The sequence below is a fragment of the Bidens hawaiensis genome, unplaced genomic scaffold, assembly GCF_021521415.1.
Source record: "Bidens hawaiensis isolate Kalapana, Puna unplaced genomic scaffold, B.hawaiensis_p1.1 tig00021181_1, whole genome shotgun sequence".
Lineage (NCBI taxonomy): Eukaryota > Viridiplantae > Streptophyta > Magnoliopsida > Asterales > Asteraceae > Bidens > Bidens hawaiensis.
In genome coordinates this window covers 157,387-183,593 of record NW_027493275.1, presented here as the reverse complement: position 1 = coordinate 183,593, position 26,207 = coordinate 157,387, and the positions used below count along the sequence as shown (strand labels likewise).

At 36.2% G+C, this 26,207-nt stretch overlaps 1 protein-coding gene across 1 annotated transcript; it reads right to left on the bottom strand.

Moving 5' to 3' along the window:
* Positions 1 to 23,660: 23,660 nt before the first annotated feature.
* Positions 23,661 to 25,896, bottom strand: LOC143562903 (uncharacterized). The gene is made up of 2 exons (XM_077050582.1): positions 24,557 to 25,896; positions 23,661 to 24,480 (listed from the first exon to the last, which is right to left on the bottom strand). Exons 1-2 carry the CDS (start codon positions 25,894 to 25,896, stop codon positions 23,661 to 23,663), a joined length of 2,160 nt encoding a protein of 719 aa, XP_076906697.1.
* Positions 25,897 to 26,207: the final 311 nt, after the last annotated feature.

The following is a 26,207-nucleotide window of genomic DNA, read 5'->3' as shown; positions in this document are numbered from 1 at the left end:
GATCTAGGGTTAGTTCATAGGTTCAAGGGTTCAATTGACCAAGCAAACCAATGGGATTTTGGTTCAATCTCTCCATAAACCCAATTCGGGTCTAGGCGACACCAAAGGAATGAAAAGGAAACAAAATTGGCTAAGTCAACTTTTTCGCATAAGGGGTTGTTCGCTTCGCATGCCCATGCGAAGCGAAAAGGCATTCTGTTTTGCTTCGCATGCCCATGCAAAGCGAAACTGGACCCGATACGAAATTCTTATGCGAAAAAGTCATACTTAGAAAATTTTTCAGAATTTTGAAACTGATGTTACTGGAATGTTTGGACCTGTTTGGACTTTGGACTGTTATGGACACATAAAATTTATACTTTTTGGACCTATTGGACTTAATGAATTTGTAAATAAACTAAAATCATATATTAACCTATTAAACTAAAATGAACATTATAAGTAAATCTTTATATTTACATTAGTTTATATTTATTTATGTGAAGTACCTTTGTGTATATATATCTATCTTGATTAGTTGTTATTTAATGATGATGATTAGTTGTTATTTAATGATGATTCTCATGTTCTTAATGTCGGATTTCAGGGTCATAATCAATTTTGTGCTCTCGAGCTTCCCAAATCCAAAGAGGACAAAGTTTTCACTTCTATGGTGAAAGGACTAAGACAGACTCCTTGTAACATCCTAAAATTTATAATGTTGAATAAAGGAAGTTATGTTTAGTGATTTCGCGTAATTAATTAGTATCGGGTAGGGAGCGGGTCTTGGACGTGGATTAATTGAGATGGGTTAAATAAGAATGGGATTTCAGGGATATAAATACCCCCAAAATCCCAAAAATATCTTCGTTTACATCTATTTCTTCACACACTCAAAACACACACATTCTAACCGATCAAGATTCGAAGCCGAGACCCGAGATTTTGTTGATAGATCTGAGTTGGTAAGGTAAGAACAAATCCAACAAAGCTAATATTACTGAAAATGGTTAGGATTGGATGGGTTAACCGGACCCGAAACCCAAACTGCCCAAATCGGACCCCTAAAACGTCGATTTTAGGCCGATTTGATGGTTGGGATTTGTAAGCGCCGATCATACGATTCCGTGGGTACCAAAATCGAGTTATTTGGCTAAGAAACGAAGGATTTATGGGCAAACAGATCTGCAGCGCGATAACTTCGCCTGCAAGATTAAGTTCGCCTGATGAACTTCGCCTTCAAGCGTAACTTCGCCTTCAAGTGTAACTTCGCCTAAGGATAACTTCGCCTACGGCCAAGTTCGCCTAAGGATAACTTCGCCTGAAGCCAAGTTCGCCTAAGGATAACTTCGCCTGAAGCCAAGTTCGCCTAAGGTTTAACTTCGCCTAAAGCTAAGTTCGCCTGAGGTTTAACTTCGCCTAAAGCCAAGTTCGCCTGAGGTTAGCTTCGCCTTAAGCCAAGTTCGTTTAGAAAATAAATTTAAAATCTAATGAAAAATGTGTTAAGACGGTTAATGGAAATAAAATTTTTCCAAGCTGACCTGGCAGCTCGACCCCAGCCAGGGGCTCTGCCCCTTGGACCCTGCTAGGGGCTGCCGCCCCTAGACCCCGCTGCCAGGGGCGCTGCCCCCGGACCCCCGTTCGTTGTGGGTCATATAATGATAGAAATACATTAAGTAGTGATAGTTAAATTGATATGTATACTTGTCATACAGTCAGCCGTGCACAACTGAAGAAAGGGATTACGATTAACGGTGAACGTAACCGTGTTCGGGTGAGTTTCTAGCCCCATTTATGTGTTATGTTTTCGGGGCTGTGTGCATACTCAACATGTTTGTTAATACACTTATCCTAAGAGATAAGTGTATGCCTTATGTGGATAATGTGAAATGTATGAATGATTGCTTGATGGTACGTGAACGATCTTCGGATATTGCACGTACTGTCAGGTTGTAACGCTATGTATAAGGTAAGTATGTTATGTATGTTTATGTGTATGAACATGATAGAGATAATAGAAGAAAGAAATGATAATGTATGGTTGTATGGTTACGAAAAGGGTACCGAGCCCTAATAATACTCGAGGTATGATGTATGGTTGTATGGTAACGAAGAGGGAATCGAACCCTACTAATATTCGAGAACTAGGGAACCGAACCCTACTAATATTCGAGGAAGAAGGGTACCGAGCCCTAATAATACTCGAGGAAAGAGGGTACCGAGCCCTAATAATACTCGAGGAAAGAGGGTACCGAGCCCTAATAATACTCGAGGAAAGAGGGTACCGAGCCCTAATAATACTCGAGGAATGTAGGGCGTAATGCTCTTTATAACATAAGATATGAAAGTAAGTTAATACAAAAGAAAGTAAGAAAGTATGAAAGTAAGAAAGTATGAATGTAAGAAAGTATGAAAGTATGAAAGTATAAAAGTATGAATGAAAGAATATAATGTTATGTGAATGGTATGATTATGTGATTATCTAGAACTCACTCAGCGTAGCTGACTTTTAGTATGCACGCAGGTGAGTAGGATGAGACAGCTGGCTTGAGCGGGGACACATGGCAGAAGAATAAAAGCCTGGCATCTGAAGACTTACGATGTTTTAATTTTAAATGTCTTCATGTGAAAGACAAAGGACGTTTTGAGACAAGTTATGAAATATTGTAATGTTTTATGAAAGTTTTATATTCCGCGTAAATGTTTTAATTAACTCTGATATTTAGAACTGTGTTTATGAGTAAATCCAACACGAAAGTAGGGTTACCGGTAACGGGGCCTTACACTCCTATTGCACATGCTATCACGGCCAACCCAGCTGTTTATTACAAATGGGTACTGGACTTCTGGGCCTTTGCCAAAGTTGCTGATGATGCTTTGTCATTTACTACAAAGGTTGCCGGAAGAGAACTCACCATTACTGAAGGGGATATTCGAAGGGTGTTGTAGATCAAAGACGAACCGAATTATACTTATGAGAAGGTTGATTGGGCGAAGTTGGAAGACTTTGTGACTCGGATGGGATATGACACAGAATGGAAGAGCCTGGAGAAGAAACACCTCCCACCCTATTGGAGGTTACTTTTCCACATCGTCACTCATTGCTTTGCTAATATACTTGGGGGTTATGATAACATGAGGGTAGATTGGGTGCGTATTATGTTTGCGTTGACCACTCGAGAGAAGTTTAACTACTCAAGGAGAATATTCTTATGCATGTTTGCCAATGCAAAGAACGACTCGAGATGGCTCATGTATCCAAGGTTTGTACAGATGCTGATCGATGATATGATGCCCGAGGTACCCAAGCCTCCCCGCAAGGCAGCCAAAGATAAGAAATCCCTTCTAGAGCCTTATCATGTGAATGAGATAAAGACGTCGATTTTTGGTGTTTTGTTGAGCACCAAAGGGAAGGGATATCAATGTGAGGGACCAAGACCGGGTCCTAAATTCAGGTTGTTTGAGGAAACAGAGCCTGCTGTTGATAGTGGGGAGATTCCAGAGATGGAAGTTGAGGTTGAAGCTGAACAAGTGTCATCAGATGAACCAGCTGAGGGCAGAACCAAAGGAAAGCATGATTTGAAGAGGAAGGCTACTAACAAGCCTTCTATTGGTGGTTCTTCTGGAAAGGGCAAAACAAAGGTTGGAGCAGAAGAAGAAGAGGAGGAGAAACAGCCCTTGAAGCATATTAGGAGACTTGGGGACTCAAAGAAGCCTCCTGAGCTCGTTGTCAAGCTTCCCTCTCAAGGTAAACCTTCCTCCACCTCTGAACTACCCATATAGTTACTGATGTGTGTCTAATAACCCTATAATAATGACTCTCACAACTAAGCTTTAATATTAAAACGAAAATCCTAAAACCACACACAACCGGCAAGTGTACCGATCGCAAGTAGTATAGACCTAGGAAGTCCGAGTATCGAACACGTGGACACGTAAGGACGCTAACGATCACTAACCCTAGACAAGACCTACCTAAGAATAATACTTATTTGATTTTTGATTTCTTTTAACTTAACTGGACACTAGACTGACTGACAAAAGTTACCTAAAATAGAAAACTTAACGACAAACTAACTGAGTTGACTCGGATGGAGAAAAACGTCTACCTAGGTCTGAATCAAATTATAGGCCTGACAAGCTAATGGATTGGATGATATCTAGACACAGGTCCCTAAAGATGACACGACTAAGGATCGCTTGGGCTCACTGGATTACCTCTCGGTCTCACTCAATTAACCCTAACTACTCAAAATCGGCTAAAACGATCAAACCGGGAAACAATTGTTAACGTATTCTAATGCTAGATCACCTCTCGGTCTCACCAACACTCGACCCTAATGGAAATGAATACTACACGACCAAGGATAGAGGAAAAATTCAACTTAAACCAAAATAGATCAACTAATCGCTCAAAACACCTAAACCTGACAAGAAACGAACTCGCTCTCGCGCAATCCTTATTCTAGCATGCAAAGGTAATAAGACGACCCTAACTTCCTATCACCTCTCAGTCTCAAAGAAGGTTTTTAATCACTGTACTTAATCCAAATAATCATGCAACAAAACCCTACGGTGGTACCTACCGCAATCAAACCCTAAACACTAAGTCTAGAATCAAACAATGCACCGATTAATCAATACAAAACTAATCAATCAACACACGGGGGTTTATGCAATGAATTACCAAAATTTCCAGCCATTAAACACAACCTATTCATGTCTAAACTAAACTTTACAATAGCAATTAAAGTCTATTAATCAAACAATTCATAAAACCTATCAAAACCTAACAATTAACATCATTCCTAGGTAGAACTAACAAGATTAGCCTAGCATAATTTTTGGACAGCAGCTATTGATCAATGAAAACATCATATAAACCATTCCAATCATCATAATAATCATCCAATGATCAATACTAATCATAAACAATCCAATCTCTCACTCAAGTGCAAAACAAACAAGAGAATTAAAGTTGTTGAACAATGTTATGAAAGAAAGGATATTGATGAATTCCGGGCTGCTCTTTGCTGTCAAAAACGGTGGTGAATCAATCCGAGGCTTGCACTTGCTTCCTTCTTCCTTCCCTAGCCGTCACCAACTCCAAGATCAAGCTTTTCTTCCTTTGTTGGCTGCTGAAAGTTCTGATCGGAACTTGTGTTGATGTTAGGGTTTTTATTTTTTTCTTTTTATGTTATAATATTGTAAGTAATGGGCCTCCATGATGCATATGGGTCGGGCTTTGAGCTTTGTCTTGAACTTGTATGCGTAAAAGGCTTGTAAGCTCCTCGAAAAGTCCCGATTTCTCTTCCTTGTAACCCAAAACCTACATGATTATTAAATATATGTAAAACCTATATAAATTAAGTAAAAGCACATAAAATATAATATAATACGTAGATAAAACGTGCGGAAAATACATGTGTTTTACAACACATAAGTTACCAAAGAGACTATAGCCCAAGTACTTAAGGACTTAGATGTAGCAAAAATCCAAATTCCAGCCTATAGGAAACCCAAATCTAGAAAGAAAGCCAAAGTCAAGAAAACAAAAACCATGCTTCACGATTCACCCGATTCCTCACCCGAACCTTCAGCAATAGACCAACCTATCTCAACCTTCCTACCTCAAATACCACCCTCACCACCTCAAGACCAACCTCAAACCTCACCGTCACAACCTCAACCCACTAACTCCACAACAACAAACAACCCAAACCAAACCCGAGCCATCCCAAGCCACAACACCACCCACACAACGTTCCACTGAACCCACAACCTCCTCAATATTCACATCATCTATATTCAGCTCACCTATACAAACCACTAGCCTTTGGAGCCAAACCGCTATCACCTCCCCACCTACAAAACCTCCACCAGCAATAAACTTGTAACCCATACCAACCCAATCACCACCCACCTCCACAACCTCACCGGTACCTACCCAATCAATCATCATACCTTTCCAAATCACCTCATCACCCACTATGTCCATGACCCCACCTTCCACAATCTTCTCACCAAAACCCATTACCAGAGGGAAGTTTTCAACACCTCCAGTATACGCTGATCCTATCCTTGATAGGATCATCGCACTGGAGGAATCAAACGCGAAAAGGGCAGAACGAGAGATTATGCTTCTTCGCTTTATCAAGGATATGAAAAAGAAGGAGATTGAGGATGAGAGAAGGCAGAGTTAAAGGAGAGGGTACAGGTGTTGGAGGAGCAGAAGTAGCTGAACGATACGCTTACAGAAAATCAAAGGCTGCTAATCAACACACTGCATACCCGAATTCGAAATCATCAGCTGCTGTTGAATCATGAAGCTTCTCAGAATGCCAACATGAGGGCATACCACTCCGACTTGTCGATAGAGTGGCCACACTTGAAAGAAACCTGCCCTCTGCCACTGTGCTTGAAGCAAATCTCTTCAAGAAAATTGATGATACGGTGACCAAGTGGGATGTGGAGAAGGAGGCCACCCACTCCAGAATTTCAGTTCTTGAGAATCAATCAAGCTCATCTGATGCACTCGTTGCTAAGAACTCAAGGCTGAGAACAAAGATTGAAGATCTTCAAGCTAAACTGGCTGAACAGGAAAGTATAAATGCACACAGTCAAAACTCAATGAGGAGTTCATCAACAAACATCAAGCCACTTCTGATGAATTTCATGGGTTGGAAGGTTGGCTTGATGCTGTATTAAGGAGTTGGAGGGGGTTCGGTGAGACCTTGAGGATTGGGAGATCATAACCAACCGCAGGACTGAGCGTGTCCTTGCGAGGAGTTCAGGGTCTGGAATCCGGAGGCGAGGCGACTGTTGGTTGTGTGGTACAACAGGGTGGCCAGGCTGAAGGTGGAGTTCATACGACCTTGGGCTCTCAACCTATAGCCCAAGAAGGTGGTGATGAAGGTGAAAAGGAAGGTGAAGAAGAAGAAAGTGATGATGATGAAGAAGATGACGAGGACGAGAATGTGCATGACAGTTTTGATGAGAATGATGATGACGATGGTGATGGTGATGGTGGACACGGTGGAGACGGAGGGGCCGGGGCAGCAGGAGGTGGAGGTGGAGTTAACACTCAATCACCACCACACACTCAACATGATGATCAAAACCCTGCTGCTCGCGACTCCGCTGGAAAGGTCATGGAGCACGACTTGGAGATTGCCAGTATGTATAGCGAGTTGTTCCCTGAGGATTTTACAGGTATTATGGATGACTTTATTGAAGCAGGAAAGAACTTGGAGCAGTTCATTGAACAAAATACCGAGAAAGCGGTACAACTACTCGCCAAATCCAGATACACCTCCAGCTTAAGTTCATGCTTCAGAAACTCCTGCAATGGATCCCGTGCCCAATCCAGCTGTTGACTTGACACACGAACCTCCAAAGAAGAAAAGAAAGACACATATCGTGACAAGCAGTATGAGCATCCGTTCCCTCAACTACCCCTATCATGATGACTCTTTGATTGTATATGCAAAATTCAATAAAGGGAATAGTTGTTGGGCCATTCGAAGATACAACGGCGATCTCGTTTATCTCAACCACCAGGAGCTGAAGTCGTTGCCAGAGCTAGACCTCCACTATATATCAAAAGCTTTGGGACGTGGTGAGTATGATGATACACTCAAAGGATGGGTCACCACTCACTAGTATCGTCAATCAAAGTTGGATTACAAAGACTTCGAGTTCAATAAGGGTCGAACGTACAAGAATCCGAAAGAAATCGATCCAGCCACCGGAGAGCCACGAACAATGTGGAGATACAAGGCACCTAAGGATTGTCATATCATCTACCATGGTTAGCCTTATGTTCCTAACATCCTCCGAGACTTCATTAGCTGGGAGTTCGATAACACCACAGGGGAGGCCGTCATACGCTGCAAAGATCTACCAGAAATTCGTATTTTTAACGAGCACGAGTTGATGGGGCTACATTTAGAAGACGTCAAGAAGCTATACAACTCGCCCCTGGGAATCGTCGAGGACATTGGTCATCAGAACACACTTGATAGTTGAAGCCTTCAACAAGTTCATCCGAAGACTTGTTGAACTTCTACTACCCGAGGACGACCGGCTGGAATACGACACCGACGGTTTTCAATACTAAAGACTAGAGGGAGATTGTTAGGTCCCTTTTTGTATAACTAAGTCTTTTGTATTGAATATATGTATTTGGGTTTTAAGTGTTTATTTTTGTATGTATGAAGCCCAAGGGAAATGGCCTAAGGGAAATGTAATCAAGCCCATTAGGCATTTGGAAATAAATCTATTTCTCATGCATGCTCCTCTATAAATAGGGAGCATGCCATGAGAGAAATAACCTTTTGCCAAAATTTCCTAACACACACATATTATCTTTCTCTCTCTCTCTCTCTCTCTCTCTCTCTCTCTCTCTCTCGTCTCCCTTTCTTCCCTAACCCGAACATAAAACTCAAAATCAGAGACCTCTTAGGTTGCTTAGTGTGATTTCCGCTAGCACTAAGTTAGGTTGATCCAAGAACGTTGTTAGATCCACCCACGTTGGGACCTACAGGAATAGGTGGGGCATTGGAGGGGCCGGGATTTAATGAGGAAGTTGTGGCTTCAGTTCGGCTTGGGCTGGAGAGTGGTTGTGTGGATAAGATTGTGGTTTGGGCTGGAGAAGGGAATGGTTGGGCTTGGGAGGTGGGATGAGTTGATGGGCCAGGAGATTGAGAGGATGAATCATAGGTGGGTTGGGTTAAGTAGGTGTGCTAGGAGAGAGGTTTAATGAACTGGGTGGAGTTGATGTTTTCGAGATATTATCTGCCAAAGGCCGATTATTTGGATCAGTTTGCGATGGAGTAGGGGAAGTGGGGGATGGATTAATGTGTGTCCAAAGGTGAGGATGAGGTGGGGTAGAGAGAAATTCATAAGAGGGTGGAGCGGTAGAATTGTGAAATCAAATGTTTTTGGGCAAAAGGAAAGATCGTTTCGTCAAAGACGACGTGTCTAGAGATGATGATTTGGTTGGCGTGTAAGTTCATACACTTGTATCCACGGTGGTTTTGTGGGTAACCTAAAAACAATGCAAGGTGATGAGCGGTGTGCAAGTTTATGATAAGGGCAGACGGGTGCAAGGGGTAGCATAGCGAGCCAAAAACACATAGATGGTTATAAGTAGGATGTCTATTATAAAGGAGTTCGGTGGGTGTTTTGTAACTATGCAATTTACTAGGTAGAATATTGAGGAGGTAAATGGCTATGTGGGCATGGTGCCAAAAAGTTGGAGGGAGGGATGCATGAGCTAGAACGGTTCAAATGATGTTATTAATGGATCGTATTTTACGTTCAGGTTTCCCATTTTAAGATGAGGTGTAAGGATATGATAAACGGAAAAGCATGCCATTTAGATCAACAAATTGTTTAAATGATGAATTTATATATTCGGTTCCGTTGTCGCAATGGAATGTTTTTATTTTTTTCTCAAATTGAGTTTCTATTTGTTTTGAGAAAGTATTAAAAATAGTGAAGACGTTCGGCTTTTTGGCCAAAGGAAACACTACAAGAAAATGAACCTAACGCAACCCCGGTAAAATGTTGCATTAGGCCTTAAAAATGTTGCATTAGGCCTAATGCAACCTTTTATCAAGGCTGCATTAGAAGCAGTTGCATTAGGCCTAATGCAACATTTTTAAGGCATAATGCAACCTTTTTTGAAAGTGTTACATTTAACCTTAAAATGCAACTTTTTTAATATGCAACTTTTTACTTTTTTTTACCATCAAATGCAACTTTTTTAGAAGTCAAATGCAACATTTACTATATTTTAGTTGCAAAAATGCAAGGTTTCAATACTCAAATGCAACCTTTCAATACTTAAATGCAACATTTATTATAATTTAGTTACAAAATTGCAACTTTGTTTAAGGCATAATGCAACCATTGTTAAATTTTAATAGAAAAAAATGCAACTTTTTTTCCATTCAAATGCAACTTTGTAATATAAATGTAATTGCTATTATTTAATATATGCATTCATTCACACGACCAAGAGAGTAATAAAAAACACAAATTTCATTGATATTCAAATAATGTACTTTAATATGCATCTCCAAACTCAAATTATAACATAGTCAATACAAAGTGTCAATTACAATAATAAAGAGAATTTAAAATGGTCTACTCATCTTGATCTCCATGTGTTAGTTGTTTCATCACCTTCTGCATCATAGCTTCCAAGTTTTTTCGTTGGATGTCAATATCTTTACGCATAGCTTCGAGCTCGGATTTTTTTCTTTCATGATCCTCTTCAATCTCATTGCGCATTTCCAACAACTTGTGGCTTTCAACTTCAACGTTTTCTTTGAATGATTCCATTAGCCCCTCTGGAAGCAGGTATGACATGCAAGCACCATTGACCTTTTTAAGTAATGTATTTATAACGCCTCTACCATAAAGTCGGCGATATCCATGGTTCTCCTTGTTCATTACAGCCAAAAAAGGATCTATTGCACAGCTTCCATCATTTGTAGGCTTGTATTTCTTCATTTGTTCCTACAATTTTTTCCAAAAAAAAAAAAATTGTCAAAACAGTTTTTGAATTACCAAATTCATATTTCCTGTTAAACATTATAGAATAACAAACTGCAAACATATTCACAAAAAGAAATCTAATCGTAGTATCAAATGTCTAGGAATCACAAATCTAAGAAGTCTTAAATATCACAAATTACAGACAAAATTCACAAAAAAAGAATCGTCGGCTAAAATTGAAATTATACAACAAGTAGATTTCAAAACTAGGAATCTAATCAAGAATCCAAGCATGTGAATTGTCAACATATATAAAGATAGATTCTACAATAATCTATGTATCAATTTCAACATATTTCTAATCAAAGAATTCAGATTAAGGTGTAGTTGTGTACATTCAAGGTTCAAATAGCAAAACGGGTCGTATTAAAAGGGGTTATACGAAAATTTGATTTAAAACGGGTTAGAACTTATCACTACAAAGTTCACTACTAGGTAATTCAGTTCAAATTTAAGGATACATAAAACTTTTTGTTGTGAAAGTTAAAGGGTGCATCAGCCAACTTAAATACAGTTCAGTTTTGGAAATTGAGGTTACATGTTGTGTTACGGGTGAAAGTGTTTCATGAGATTCAAAGATTTGCCAAAGCGGCGATTTAGGATACTAAAGGATTTTTTTTCTCACTTTGATTTGTTATCGGGTAAAAGTGAATTGGTGCAGATTTGGTATAATATACTTTTGTACTAATATTTTGCTATTATTTAGTTAATGGTTTAAGAACTAGACTGTATGTTTTCAACTAGTTACGGGTCAAGGTCATTTTAGGAACTAGGGAAGTTTTGATTACATTTGTGTGATGAGTTGACTTCTAATAGTCAAACCGCATATTTCTTATTAGACGAGCTGATGCAAAAATTGATTGGAGTCAAATTAACATATCTGGGGTGCAGGGGGTTAACACTTGAAACGGGTCACAGTATCAACAATTAGTTTCGAGACATTACATGAAAATCGTCAAGGTATTTTGGACACATCATTAGATAACTACACAGTTTTGAAAGTTGCTAAAGTTTCCAAAAAAAATCTGAAATACACAAACTAAACTGAAGATATCACAAATTTCAGTTTGTTTGCTGTTACCGGTCAGTTTGCGGGTCAAAAGGGCTGCGTTTTTATTTTGGGTAAATTTTGCTACAAATTCAGATCAAATTTCTGATAACAGGTCCTTTCGGGTCAGGTTTGTTAAACTCAACGAGAGACTTAAGTTGTGAACGGGTCAAGTTTGTATTTAGAGGTAGTTTAGGAATCAAGTAAGTTTTGGTTCAAGTTTGCAAATTGGTTAACATCGTTGTTACCGGTCAAAAGTGTGCATAGTTTATTACGGGTTTCAAGTTCAAAATCTTGGTTCCTGTTACATGTGAGCATTGGATCAAAAGTGATCGTTTTGGCTTCCAAGGGCAATTTTGGTATTTTAAAAAATATGAGAAAGCAGATTGATTTTAAATAACAAAAATAACATCAACTCAAAATGGGTCAAAGGCATTTTGACTTGTTTTGAATCGGTATTAAAATTTGACTTTGAATCAAACAAGAATTTCTGAAACTTTTGAAAATACCAAAACTGCCCTTTGAAGCCATAGCGATTACTTTGTTATGATAGTCTCCTGTAGAAACCAAGAATTTGAACTTGAAACCAGTAGCAAACTATGCACACTTTTTCAAGTAAATATGTATATAACATAGTGATTAAAAAGTTAATACTTTATGACTAAAATGTTTTTTATAGGTTAGTGCATGCATATGCAATCGGGTATTATGTAAATTGCTAAAACAACAGTCAAAGTTTCAACTAAAATTCAGAATTTTAACCTGATAACTAAACCGATGGTTTTGACCCATTTGCCAAAATGACAGTTTTGTCATAAAATGTCAAAATGGTGGTCAAATATTTGACCATTACTAAAATCGGAATTTTTGGCCCATTAAGTAAAACCGATTAGAACTCTTATTGTTGCTATTATTTAGTTAACGTTTTATGAATTGGATCATATGTTTTCAATTAGCTACAAATCAATGTATTTTAGAAACTAGGTAAGTTTTGATTACATTGTGCAGTGTTACAATTTTTATTTTTTATCATAACATTTGGTTGGAAAATTTTAAGCTTCTGTTAACTTTTATGTAAATTTATAATATATTTTGTAATAGGGTCGACGAAGAACCAGTTGACCATTGATCAGAAGAAGTACTTTGAAGATTCTTGCAAGCCCAAGTGTGTTAGAGCTTGGCTCGAGTATTAGGTTAACCGTTGAGTCATAAGTTTAATGTTTTAATCTGCTAGTTGTGTTTCTTTTATATTTCAAGTTAGGCATTGAGGCTTTATTTATACAATTTATTGACAATGTTATTAACGGTGACATAAAGGTTAATGCAACTCATATTAGCACTAGTTAACACTTGTAGTTACTATAGCTCATTCGGTTCCCCGGGCCGGTTTGAATCGGTTTGCCGGTCCGACTGGGGAGCCGGACTGGTTGAACCGGTTTACTATGAAAACATTTTTTTGGAAATTCTTTTTTCAGCCTTATTGTCATTTTTGGAGCAAAAGTTGTATGGCCGGTCCAACCGGTTCGACCAGTTGAACCGGTAAACCAGTTACCTGTCTGATTCGTTGTCCGATCCGGTTATAAGAAATTGCATTTGTGTGAAGAGTTGGCTTTTAATAGTCAAACTGCCTGTTTAAAGTCAAATTAGAATATTTGGTGCAACAGGTTAAGACTAGAAGGGTCACGGTATTAACAATTTGTTTCGAGACATTACAAGCAAATATATATTGTCAAGGGTATTTTGGTCAAAACATTATATCGTTACATAGATGTGAAAGTTGCTAAAGTTCCCAAGAGTATTCTGAAATGCACAAACCAAACATGCCACAAATTTTAGTTTGTTTGCTGTTAAATGCCAGTTTACAAGTCATAGTACGGGTCAAAAACAGGTTAAAAGGGCTGGGTGTTTTTTTTTTCGGCCAACTTTATTATTGTTCGAATTAAATTTCTGTTAATTGGTCTTTTCGGGTCAGATTTGTTTTTAGAGGCAGTTTTGGAATCAAGTAAGTTTCATTGTCTCTGTTTTCGGTTCAAATTTGAGACAGTTAACATACTACAACTAGATGTGTACACGAATAAGCGCCGAAAACTAATGGAATTTTATTAGTTTTCCTGTACATTTCATTGAACTAGTAGTATATAGAAGTGCTTAGAAAAAAAAAACACAATTATAGACTATAGGTTAGTGGGGGATTCGAGGCTTTCATCAAAACTTTATTAATCCTACGCATACTAGCACACATGAAACATGGATATTTACCTAAGGTTAAAGTAGAAAGAACTTACAATTTTGCTTGCCGTGTCATCATATGAGTCAGCATATACACGTCCTTTGATGTGTCCTTGTGTCCTTTGATGTGTACGTTCAAACATCTGGGCTAAAGTAGGTAATTCTTGGTTTGGATCATTATTTTTCTATAATCATAATAAATAAACATCAATAAAAAACATTAGCATATTGAACAACAAAATGATATAAATAACGAGAGAAAAAAAAGTAATTGTACCATCTCCTCACAAATCCTAGCAAAACTTTTTGGGCCGGCCGTGTGCATATTTTTTTGAGACATGCGTGATTCCTTGGCTCGTACACAACGTTTCTATACACACATTAATATATAATATGTAACTCAGCTAATAGATAACTATAAAAACTAAATACTATTAATGGAAAAATTGTAAAGAAAAATACCGCTTCATCTTTATCATTCCATAAACGCAACAGTTGTAAGAAATCATCTTCTGGAATAATGTTAGGTCGATTCTTCCACCTTGTTTAGTTATCCTTAAATTGAGAGAAGTGTTTATTCTTAAACCGAGATTTGTGTATCTTATATGCATGTCCAATACTCTTTAAAACCCATTTCTTAGCAGCCTCAAGCACATCGTATTTTTCCTTTAAAAAGTTAGTATTTAGTTTAAAATGAAAATCTAACAAATAAATAAAGGGAAAAAAAACAACCATAAACTTTACCAGGACATACTCCCACATTTTTTCTTTATGTGGCACCTTGTGCCATAAACGATAGATCAACGGTGCATAACTATAATTACGACCTATAGTACCCAAAAATCGAGTGAATTTTCCTACTACATCCTTCTCCTGTGATGTTGGTCCAACGGGTTGTCCAAATTCATTACATATAATAGCCTCACGCTCGTCAACTTTTCGTGTGTGCACATTATGCAATATCGTTGGTCCTCTTTTTTTGGTTTTAGTAACTCCTGTACTCCTCCGATATAGATTAGTACATATATATCGTTAATCAATAACACGCCAAAAGTGGCATTACTAGTTAACTCAAACCTTTTGCTTTTTCTAATTCGGGGCATTGCAGGTCAAATTCGAGGCGATGCACATCATCCTCGTTTTCTAATTCCTCACTGTGATTATCCATATGTATATCATTGTCGTTATTTGCAATTGTCATATCTTCCACGTCTTCATACTCTTCATCCTTATCAACCTCGTCTTGTTATTTGAAATAAAATACCGTCAATAAATAACAACAAATATATTGAAACATTAAGTAATGATATGCTTAAATCACTAACAATACATACCTTGAGATCTCATTATATCCCATTCATTCTCATCATTTTCCAAACCATCTAGTTCAGCATCTAATCCGTCAATATGTAAAGCATAATGAGAAAATTAATATAAAAAATAGTTTTAACAATTTAGCATCAACAAAATAATACCTTGAAATAGCCCATCATCCTCATCATAATTCTCATCAACAAGAAGAAATTGTTCTTTTGACCCCCCTTTAATACAATTAGGCTTCGTCGCTTTTTTATTCAATACCTCCCTTTGATTTTTTGAGATTAGTTCACCCATGGTAATTGCTGATCTACATTGATTCTCTTTCGCTGCATTTGAATCCAATGAAAACTTTTGAGAGGCCTTTGGAGCAGTCACTCGATTGTTCTTCGCTAAACTAGCAACCCTATTCATGGATAGTGGCGGAATATATTGGGAACGTCGTTGCTACAACAAATATCATGTTCATTAGAAAACAGGTATTTACAAAATAAAAAAATATTTAATATTGAATTACCTTTTTGGATACTTTAACCGTTGTATCAATTACTTGGTCATCTTCTTCATTATTATCACCATTATAGGGAATATAGTCTACGTCTTTCACATTTTTGTGTGTTGGTCTGACTTTTTTTTTCTTCACATTTTGGGAATCTACCAAACTTGTCATCGAATTTGCCATTCTTTTCAATCCCAAATCTTGCATTATCTTTTGGTTTTCTTCAACCCTTAATAGCCTACTTCTCTCATAATCATTGACCGGTTATAGAATGATTTTGCTTGCTATTTTTCACCATTAGACCCGTAAATCTTGAATTTGATTTTTTCATTGTTGTTTAAAAGATGTTGTTGATGTGTTAAAAAAAACTATATGTATTGATGTCTAAGGGGGTGTTTGAAAAGGGCCTGAATGAAACCCTTTATGAACCTATCTTATGAAAGAACAACTCTCCACCTTTCGGTCTCAACTAGAAGACTTTGCTCGCAAACACAAGGTATTATTATTATTATTATTATTATTATTATTATTATTATTATTATTATTATTATTAATTCTATTGATTTCATCAACATGATGAGCTATGATATGTTTTTTTAATGATTCAGCTGTGGAACATTGACCTTAGTTAGGTTACAGTTTAGTTTAATTTTGCTTGGTTAAACGAAACGAACGTTTGAGAAGGTTGTTTATGCTCGTTTTATTTAATAATAACTTGGCCACAGAGATAGCAAAAGGCGTTATTGGTTCCCTTGTGTGTCGTCTGTTTCTTCCATTGTGGCATCTGAGACGCTTTGACTTTCTCCTCGTCAACTGTGTAATTTCATGTGTTTAATTATTTGCGAATATTCAGCGAACACTAAACAATTGATGAACTTTATGTTGTGCATTTGCTATTCCTTTGTGAAAAGACAAAACTACAAGAAACAATATTTGGTGAATGAATTATGGATTTTTGCTCTTATTGTTTGATTTATTACAAATCAATTAACATATGTAATTAATGTTTTGAAGTTACCTTTAATTTTAGTTTTCCTTTTGTCATTGGTTGAGAATGTGGTTGCTATGTCAATGCTTTAGCACTTGTGTTACTTTTGATAGATTAGAGATATTAATTGAGAATGGATTTTTAGTTGGTTTGGTGTATTTTTTATACTTGATTTGAAACCTAGAGTATCATGTCTTTCTATTAAATCTTATTTGTTATTACAAACTCTTAATGAATGAACTAAGTTTATTAAGAAACCTAAAATGTTAATATCCTAATGCCATGCCCATCATCATATATAAAAAGGTTTAGCATGCATCTGTAGTGCCTAAAATGGTCACACCCAAGGGCGATTAGGTCAAAATGCGTTTATCACATTTATCTTCACCTTGGCGTGAAGTGACAAGACGTATGTGTAGGGATGAGCAAATTCGGTACCGGTACCGGTACCGAAATAGGTACCGATTGGGTACCGTCGGTACTGAATCGGTATCAAAATTTTGAGTTTCGGGATCGGTACGGTATCGGTATTTGTATTTCCTGAATTTTTACCTTTAGTACCGGTACCGAACCGAATATTTCGGTACCGGTACCAAGAATTCATGATTTTCGGTACCGGTACGGTACCGAGCTCATGCCTACGTATGTGTGTCTAAGAATGATTGCGATTATGACATAGCATAAGTATTAGCAGCAAAGAACAATAAATATCATATTACACACAAAAAGTAACTCATGATTTCATAAAACTTGGTGATTCATCCAAACAACACATCCATTTCACAATTCGATAACTTAAACATAACCCATTTCAAATTAGTGTAAGTCCATAAACAAATAAACAAATGCAGAATTCGATCCAGAAAAACCATAAACACATTTGGAATACAATTAATGGAAATTTCATAAAACCCAATTCGTCATACAAGAATTAACAATTTCAAGCATACAATGCTCACAAACATCAAATTAAACGCATAGCATGTATACCTTTAAGAATTAATTTAGCTCTAACATGAATCAATTTCAAGTTAGGGGTCATTTGTACTTACAATTTTGCTCTCGTATGTGTTCAAAGAGGCGTAGAATTGACCTTCAGTTTCAAATTTCTAAAATCGAGAGGGATGCAACCGTTTTTTTCGTTTTTGACATCACAATCTTGGGGAAGCGGGAATATACTAAACTACCTTTTTGGAGGAGCAGGATTTCTATGAAATATTTTGGGTGTGTTTGGCAAAAAGCTTTTAGGGCTTCATGCTTCAAGCTTTTGAGAAAAAGTTCCTACTTAACAAAAAGCCTTGTTTGGTTAAATAGGCTTGAAGCTTTTGTATTAGGAGAAAAAACTCTTTTTCTAGACGCTACTACTACTAGCGTTTGAGAAAAAGCCACAAGCTTTTACAATTAAATTTACAATTTTGGTACTTGAACTTTCATCAACTTTTGTTAATTTATATAATAGTTACATATTTTATCCTTATATAAAACTAACTACCCCATGACTCTTTAAAAGTCCATAACTTTTTCACACGTTAATATTTTTTTAAACACATTACATCATAAAAAAGAGCATTTTATTCTCTTTAATTTGAGTATGATATTGATATACTTCTTTACCGGTTACGATTGGCAACAAGTCGAGTCAAAAGAGCTCGGGTCATGTGTAAGACCAAATTAGGGTCGGAACGAGTCGATAAAAAAGGGTTATTTAGTTTAGTTCGTGTCGGTACGGTTTTGGGTCAAAAGGGGCCAGGCCGGAACATGTTTCAGATTAAAAACGGTGTCGGGTTGGAAAGGGTTTCAAATCAAAAGAGGTTGTTTTAAAAAACTATCTATTTAAAATTACTGTATATTTTAGTTTTGTTTCTTGATTTTCACCACGATTACACGCTTGCTGTCTTTGCACGAAGTATACATCTGCATTCGGGTTATGCGTGCACTAATATCAAGTGAATCACGTACTGACACTGATTATGCGGTTGATCTCAAGTTTTGCGTGCACTCCGCCGCATCGCGCTGGCACCCAATTAATTTTATTAAAAGCTCCAACTACTTTTCCAAATACCTAAATATATCTAAAAAGCTCCAACTACTCTGCCAAACACCTAAATATATCTAAAAAGTTACAGCTAACAACTACCAGCTTCTAGCTACCAGCTTCCAGCTAGTTTTGCCAAACATACCCTTTACCTAAAAATAGCTCCTGGGTTGGTATATATTATAAAATCAAGAAATAAATAATAAATCATAAATAATAAATCAAAGTGTATATTATAATAGAGGAAGAAGTTAAAATTAAGTCGGTTCAAAAAGCCTGCGGCTTAAATTTGGGCTCGTGACTGACTTGATAAAAGCTCGAATAAAAATAGCTAAAATAACTTTATTTGAAACAACTTGAGCTGAGTTGGCTTATTTTTGTAATCGAGCCAAACTAGAACCAAGCTCGGGTCGGGGTCATGGCTTGGCTCATTGGCTTGAACTTAGGCTAGTCTAACTTCAAAATCGAACTCGAGCCTAACTGAGCTCGAGCTCAAACCTACTTTGGCTTGACTCAGGCTCGATTTGAGAATAACCCTAGTTAAAATACAAAGGGAGACAAAAATGAGAAGTGTGAGAGATTTGTGGAAAAAAAAACCTCAAAAAAATTCATGAAATATAATAAAAAAATTATAACTAAAAATATAATTAAAAATAAAAAAAGTAAAATATTTCACCCATGTTTCTCGTTCAAAAGCGTGCGCACACACACACACACAAGACACAATGTTGAGGAAAAAAAGACACAATGACAAAAAATAAACAAAAAACCACAATGATAAATAAAAAAAGACACAATAGATCGCAAAATATAACATAATGCCGAGAAAAATATAACAAAATGTTGAGTAATATAACACAATATCAAGGAAGTGTATACACAATGCCAAAGAAAAAAAACACAATCAATGACGAAAATAAATAAAAAAAAAATGAGAAATAAAGGACACAATGATCTTTTAGCCATAACATTGTGTCTTTTTTTAAAGGAGAAATACGGGGGAAACATTTTAGTTTTTAATTTTTTTTTGTTTTTGATTTATATTTTGAGTTATGATTTTTAAAAACTTTTTTAGAGAGTGTCTTTTTTTTTTTTTGTCACAAATCCATCTCATCCTTCTTATTTTTCCCCTTTTGTATAATAACTTGACCCTTATAATATATTCAGTTTAGTTATGTGTTAAAAACTTTTTTTAGAACTATGCTTTATAAAGAAAAATATATACTAAAAACATAATCAAAGTGATTGATGATTAATAACAGACATTTAAGGTTCTGACAGTCCATTAGGGTGATTGATGATAGTTTAGCGTAATATGGGCAATTCGGGTGATTAATGGTCGTTTAAGGTTAATATGGGCATTTATGGACAACTAGACTCAACTTTGTTCACTTGCAATCAACAACGGTCATTAACTGTTGTTTTAGGGTCATCAACATTCAGTTAGGTGGATTGATGGTCGTTTAGGATTAATGTGGGCAATTCTGCTGATTAACGGTTGTTTAAGGTTATTATGGGCATCAATGGACCACTAGACTTAAGTTGGTCACTTAGAATCAATAGTCATTATTTGTTGTTCTATGGTTTAAAATGAACATTAACGGTTAATGACAATCGATTAGGGTCATTAACATTCAGTTAGGTAATTGATGGTCATTTAGGGTAAATATGGGTAATTCGGGTGATTGAAGGTCGTTTAAGGTTAATATGGACATTTATAGACATCTAGACTTAACTTTGGTCACTTACAATAGAAAAGGGTCATCAATTGTTGTTTTAAGGTTAATGACAAACTTCAATGATTGTCCATTAGGGTCATTAGCATTCAGGCAAGGAGATTGATGGTCGTTTAGGGTTAATATAGGTAACCCGGGTGATTAACGACTGATTAATGTTAGTGTGGGCATTTGTGGACAACTACACTTAACTTGGTTAAGGGTCATTAATTGTTGTTTTAGGGTTAATGATAGACATTCAAAGTTAACGAGGGTCCATTAGGGTCATTAACACTCATTTAGGGTTAATATGGTTTAAGGTTTATATGGGCATCAATGTAATTTGTACGCTAACTTTCACCATGACATACATTAGGGTGATTGATGATCGTTTAGGGTTAATATGATATCTAGGGATGTGCGTGGTGTAGTTCGGTGCAGTATTGGGCTAAAACCAAAAACCAAAACTTCGGTTTTTGAAAATTTGAAACCGTTCGAATTCGGTTATTTCGGTTTCGGTTTTCCAGTTTTTGTTTCAGTTCGGTTACAGTTTTTGCAATTTCAACTTGAAAATTTTTGGCCGAAAAAAAAAAGCTAGACCGAAAACAATGAATTTAAGTATAAATAATTTTGTTGATTTTAACTAAGTCTACAATATTTGAGTTACATATTTATTAAATTCTTGTAACTTATTTAAAATGAAAAAGTAAAAATTAAAATATAGAAATTCGGTTCGGTTTCTATTACATGCAAAACCAAAACCAAATCAACAGTTTGGTTTTTACAAAAACATAAAACCAAACATTCGGTTTTTGTTTCGGTTCGGTTTTTTCGGTTTCGAATCGGTTTTTTCGGTTATTACACACTCCTGGTATCAATGGACAACTAGAGTTACCTTTTGTTTTTTTGGATCCATAAGGGTCATTAACTGTTGTTTTAGGGTTAATGATTATCTATCAAGGTGTAACACCCCGATAATGAGAATCACGACGTAAACATTGGTTCACAACAATATCAAAGAAAACATACTTACACAACCTTTCTTAACAAAGCGTCTAAAAATCATTGTCCTAGTCAAAAAGTTTCCTAACGAAACAACATTACACAATCGGTAACATGACTAAATGCATTAAACAAAAAAAAAATCTTCTACATAAGTAACCTAAAAAAATAAATGGGTTGGTATTAGTTAACTGGCCAAAATGGATGTTTTTAGTTTAGGGGTAAAATTCAATTATGTAAGTGGATGCTATTTAACGGGTAGATTTCAAACAAAAATGAAATTACCGAAACGCCCCCGGTAACAGTTTGATTTGCAAATAATTAATCCAAACCTGTTAATAGGTAAATTAACATGAAAACAGATGGTTGATAGGTAAATCATTATAAAATAAATTGGTCGATATTAGTTAACGGGTCAAAACATTCGTTTTTAGTTTATGAGTCAACGTCCATCGCGTATGTAGATTTTAGTTAACGGGTCGGTTTCACACAAAACTGAAATTACTAAAACGCCAATGGTAACAGTTAGATTTACAAAAAATTAATCCAAACATATTAATAGGTAAATGAACATGAAAACAGATGGTTGACGATAGTTAACGGGCCAAAACGTTTGTTTTTAGTTTACGGGGCAACATCTATTACGTAAGTGGTTTTTTTTAACCGGTAGATTTCAAAAACAAATGAAATTACCCAAAAAGCCCCTGGCAACAATTAAATTTTCAAATATTTAACGTATTCATACCGACTAATAGGTAAATAAATATAAAATAAATTCGTCGATATTAGTTAACGGGTTCAAAACGTTTGTTTTTAGTTTATGAGTCAACGTCCATCACGTAATTAGATTTTTGTTAACGGGTCGGTGTCACACAAAACTGAAATTACCGAAATGCCCCTGTGAACATTGAACTAAAAATAATCAACGTATTCACACCGATTAAAGGTTAAGCGAGCTGACGGAGGCTATTAGTGTAGTGGCAGCAAACAATTCAACTGTTTCAGTTGACTTTTTTCAGGTCAACTGAATATTTGCAGCAAAAAATTACCTGTTTCCGAGGCTGTTGATGCAGTGGCAGAAGTGGCAAGTGAGGTAATTAACTTTTGGGGTCAAAACTGATTCATTTTTGCACATAAGAGTTTTATTCTTTTTTCCAACCTTTCGAAAATGGCGATAATACCCTTTTCATCAAAAGGCAACCAAATACAAAATTTTGTTTTATAATATATATAAGCACAGTGGGATCAGTAAATTCAAAGTTGTCGATTGGCGCAGCGGTTAAACTGCATGTTTATTAATAATTGTTCATGGGTTTGAGACATAAGTGATCCTTTAATAACAGATCTTGGTACAAGTTCAGAATACCCTTTGCTTCTTAATTTATGATATTAAAAAGCACCCGGTGATTACAAAATTGATGGCGGTTTTAGGAGTTGTAGACATCATTCTATTATGCTACAAAAATATGTATGAATTAGATAAAAGGTATCAGAAAGTTAAAAGCTTTAACTAAAAATAATCAACATTTTTCACGCATCAGATTTGACTCAAAAAAGTCAACATTGACTACAATTCAAAATACTCCTTATTCTCCTGTCCAGATATTACAAATGACTAATACGCCCCTTCTATCACATATGTTTCAATTCCATCCTACGGGCCTTCTCCAATCGGATCACTAACCAAAGACTCAAATAAGAGAAAATAAAAGGCTGACTATTATTTTCGAACATTACCAGAAGTCAATGTTGGCCCACAATTGGTAAAAAAAAAAATCAGAAAGTCAATGTTGACCAAAAAAGGTTAACATTTTCCAGACTTCGGATTTGACTCCAAAAAAGTCAACATTGACTAAAAAGTTAAAATATTCCTATAATCTCTTCTGTCCAGATTCCAAATGACCAATTTGCCACTTGTTTCACATGTCAATAAATTGTATCATGCGGGCCTTCTCTTTGTGCTAATCTAGTGATTCTTATTGCATTGCCGGTCCGGTTAACCAATATATAGGCAAACATATGTTTTAGAAAATCATGAACCAACCACAATTTGAAAGTATAACCATTTGTATTGACAAGTAACAACCATGTACTAAAAAAACATAAATTACTAAAATACCCCTATTAAGGAGAGAATGACTAAAACTGATAAGTTCTTCGGATGTTCTTCAGAAAAACTGAAAAAGAAAGAAAAAAACCATTCATCGATGACCTGTTTTTAACGAAAACAAGAAAAGAAACTGAAATTACTGTCTTTAAAGTTATTTTTGTACCTTAATAACTCAGTTATCGTCATCATCATCAGCATGCATCCAATCCCATAATGTAACATCATAATCAGAATCATCATCATTCTCAATATCAACTACATCCATTGCAGCTAATTTTGTATTTGCGTCAATCTTAAGAGGAGGGATATCTTCTCTTAACAAACAAGTCTCTTGATCACTAGCTTGTGCAAAAGAACCCAACCTATCTACATCAGGATCACACCAATATGAGCCACCATCAGCTTCATTAATTTCTTCATCAAAGTCATAAACATCCCTTGGAATCGTGTTGAGAACATAATGCAAACCATCTATTATAGGGTCTGGTGCATAGAACACCTGTTTAACTTGGGAAGGCATGACAAAAGGATCATCTGAATAACATAACTTCTTCAAATTAATGCATATTAAACCATAATCATCTTTCTCACGTTGGTACCACTCACAACGAAACAATACAATTCTAAACTTTGACCAATAATCAAGTTCAATTATGTCCAAAATTCTACCATAGTAGTCAACATTCCCAACGGTTGGATTTTTGTCCCGAGAACTTGCAAAGCTAGGAGCTAAAGCTGTAAGTGAAACACCGCTATTTTGAGTTATACATTTGGAATCTCGTGATTTGGTATGAAACCTAAATCCATTGGCATAATACCCATAGTATGTTTTATATGTAGGACTAGGACCCTTAGCAAGCCAATAAATATGATCCGGAACATCATTATGTATTACTTTGTTTTCAAACCAGCCGGCGAACTCATGACTATGGTTCTGTGCTCGTGCCCATCGACTTTGTCGGGGTTGATTTTCAATATAAGCTTCATGCTCACTGCATCATTTAGACAAAATATTACATGAATATGAGATTAATAATGACACATAATCCAAAGGAAATTGTCACTTACTTGATATAATCGTTGACTTGTTCACAATCAGAATTGAATAAGGCATAACGATGCGCTTGTTCAATTAAATGAACATTGAAAGATGTAACTTTGCCTTGTCTTCGTTTTTTACCTCCCAAAGGAAGGCCACCATTCACGAACATTGGTTCATTCGATTTGTTTTCTCCTTTAAAACCATCGTTATCTTCTACACCCTTATTAAGTCTGCCATTTACTCCATGCATATAATGTGAGCAAAAATTCAAGCATTCTTCAATTAAATAGCCTTCTGCTATGGATCCCTCAGGTCGGCTCTTGTTCCGCACATATGACTTTAACTTACACAAGTATCTCTCCATAAAAAACATCCATCTATATTGAACAGGTCCTCCAAGCCTAACTTCATTTACTAAGTGGATAGGTAAACGCACCATTATGTCAAAAAAGGCTGGCGGGAATATTTTCTCAAATTCACACAACGTTTCTGTAATTTCTAACTGTAATTTGTCAAGGTCTTCAGGCTTAATTACCTTGCTACACAAGCTTCGAAAAAAGACACCCAACCTAATTAAAGGGATAACAACATGCTTTGGTAATGATTTTCTAACAGCAACTTGGAGCAAGTAATGCAAAAAGATGTGAGCATCATGACTCTTATAACCCGAAAATTTTTTTTCTGAAGAATGAACACAACGTGCAATATTAGACTCACACGCGTAAGGTAATTTTGTTTCTTTCAAAACACGGCAAAAATTAACTTTCTCCTTTGAGGACATCGAAAAACATGCCTTCTCCATGATAACATGCTTACCGTCATCAGAAAGTTTTGGTTGTAACTTTTCTTTGATCTTGAGATCTAAAAGGTCAAATCGGGCTTTTGGGTGATCTTTTGACTTGCCACTAATATCCAACAAAGTCCTTACTATATTATCACATATATTTTTTTCAATATGCATCACATCAAGATTATGCCGACATTTATTGAATTGCCAGTATGGCAAGTCAAAAAATATTGACCCTTTCTTCCATGGGCAAGTGCTATCATTTTTCTTCTTTTGTGTCTTTCCAAATATATTTGTAACACTAGACAACTCACTCAAAGCTTCAACACCTAATAGAGCGTTTGGAGAAAGCCTATTCTCATTTTTCCCATTGAAAGAACTCTTATTATGTCGCCAAGGATGTTGAGCATTTAAAAATCTACGATGATCCATATAACATGTTTTCTTACTATGCTTCCAGTAAATTGAGCTAGTCTCATGATTACAACATGGACATGCAAAATTACCCTTTGTTTTCCATCCCGACAGCATTGAGTAACCAGGAAAATCACTAATTGTCCATGTTAAGGCTGCATACATTTTAAAGGTCTCATCTTTAGATTTATCATATGTCTTGTAGGTCCTCTAAATGGATCTCAAGACTTGACTCGGATCAATCCGTGTTGTTGGTTAGCGAAAATCACCAACGACACTCGGATCTCGGATCTTAGTTTGTTTGGTTTATTTGCTTGAAAGAGAGAAAAGGCGAGAAGTTGGAGAGAGACTTTTATTTCCTAAAGTTATCTTGAATGAGAAAGGGTTGGAGCTGGTTGGATAAATGGGTTAAGTGGCCCTTTTATAGGGTCCCCATTTATCCAAAACTTACAAAATAAACGTACAAACTAAACGTA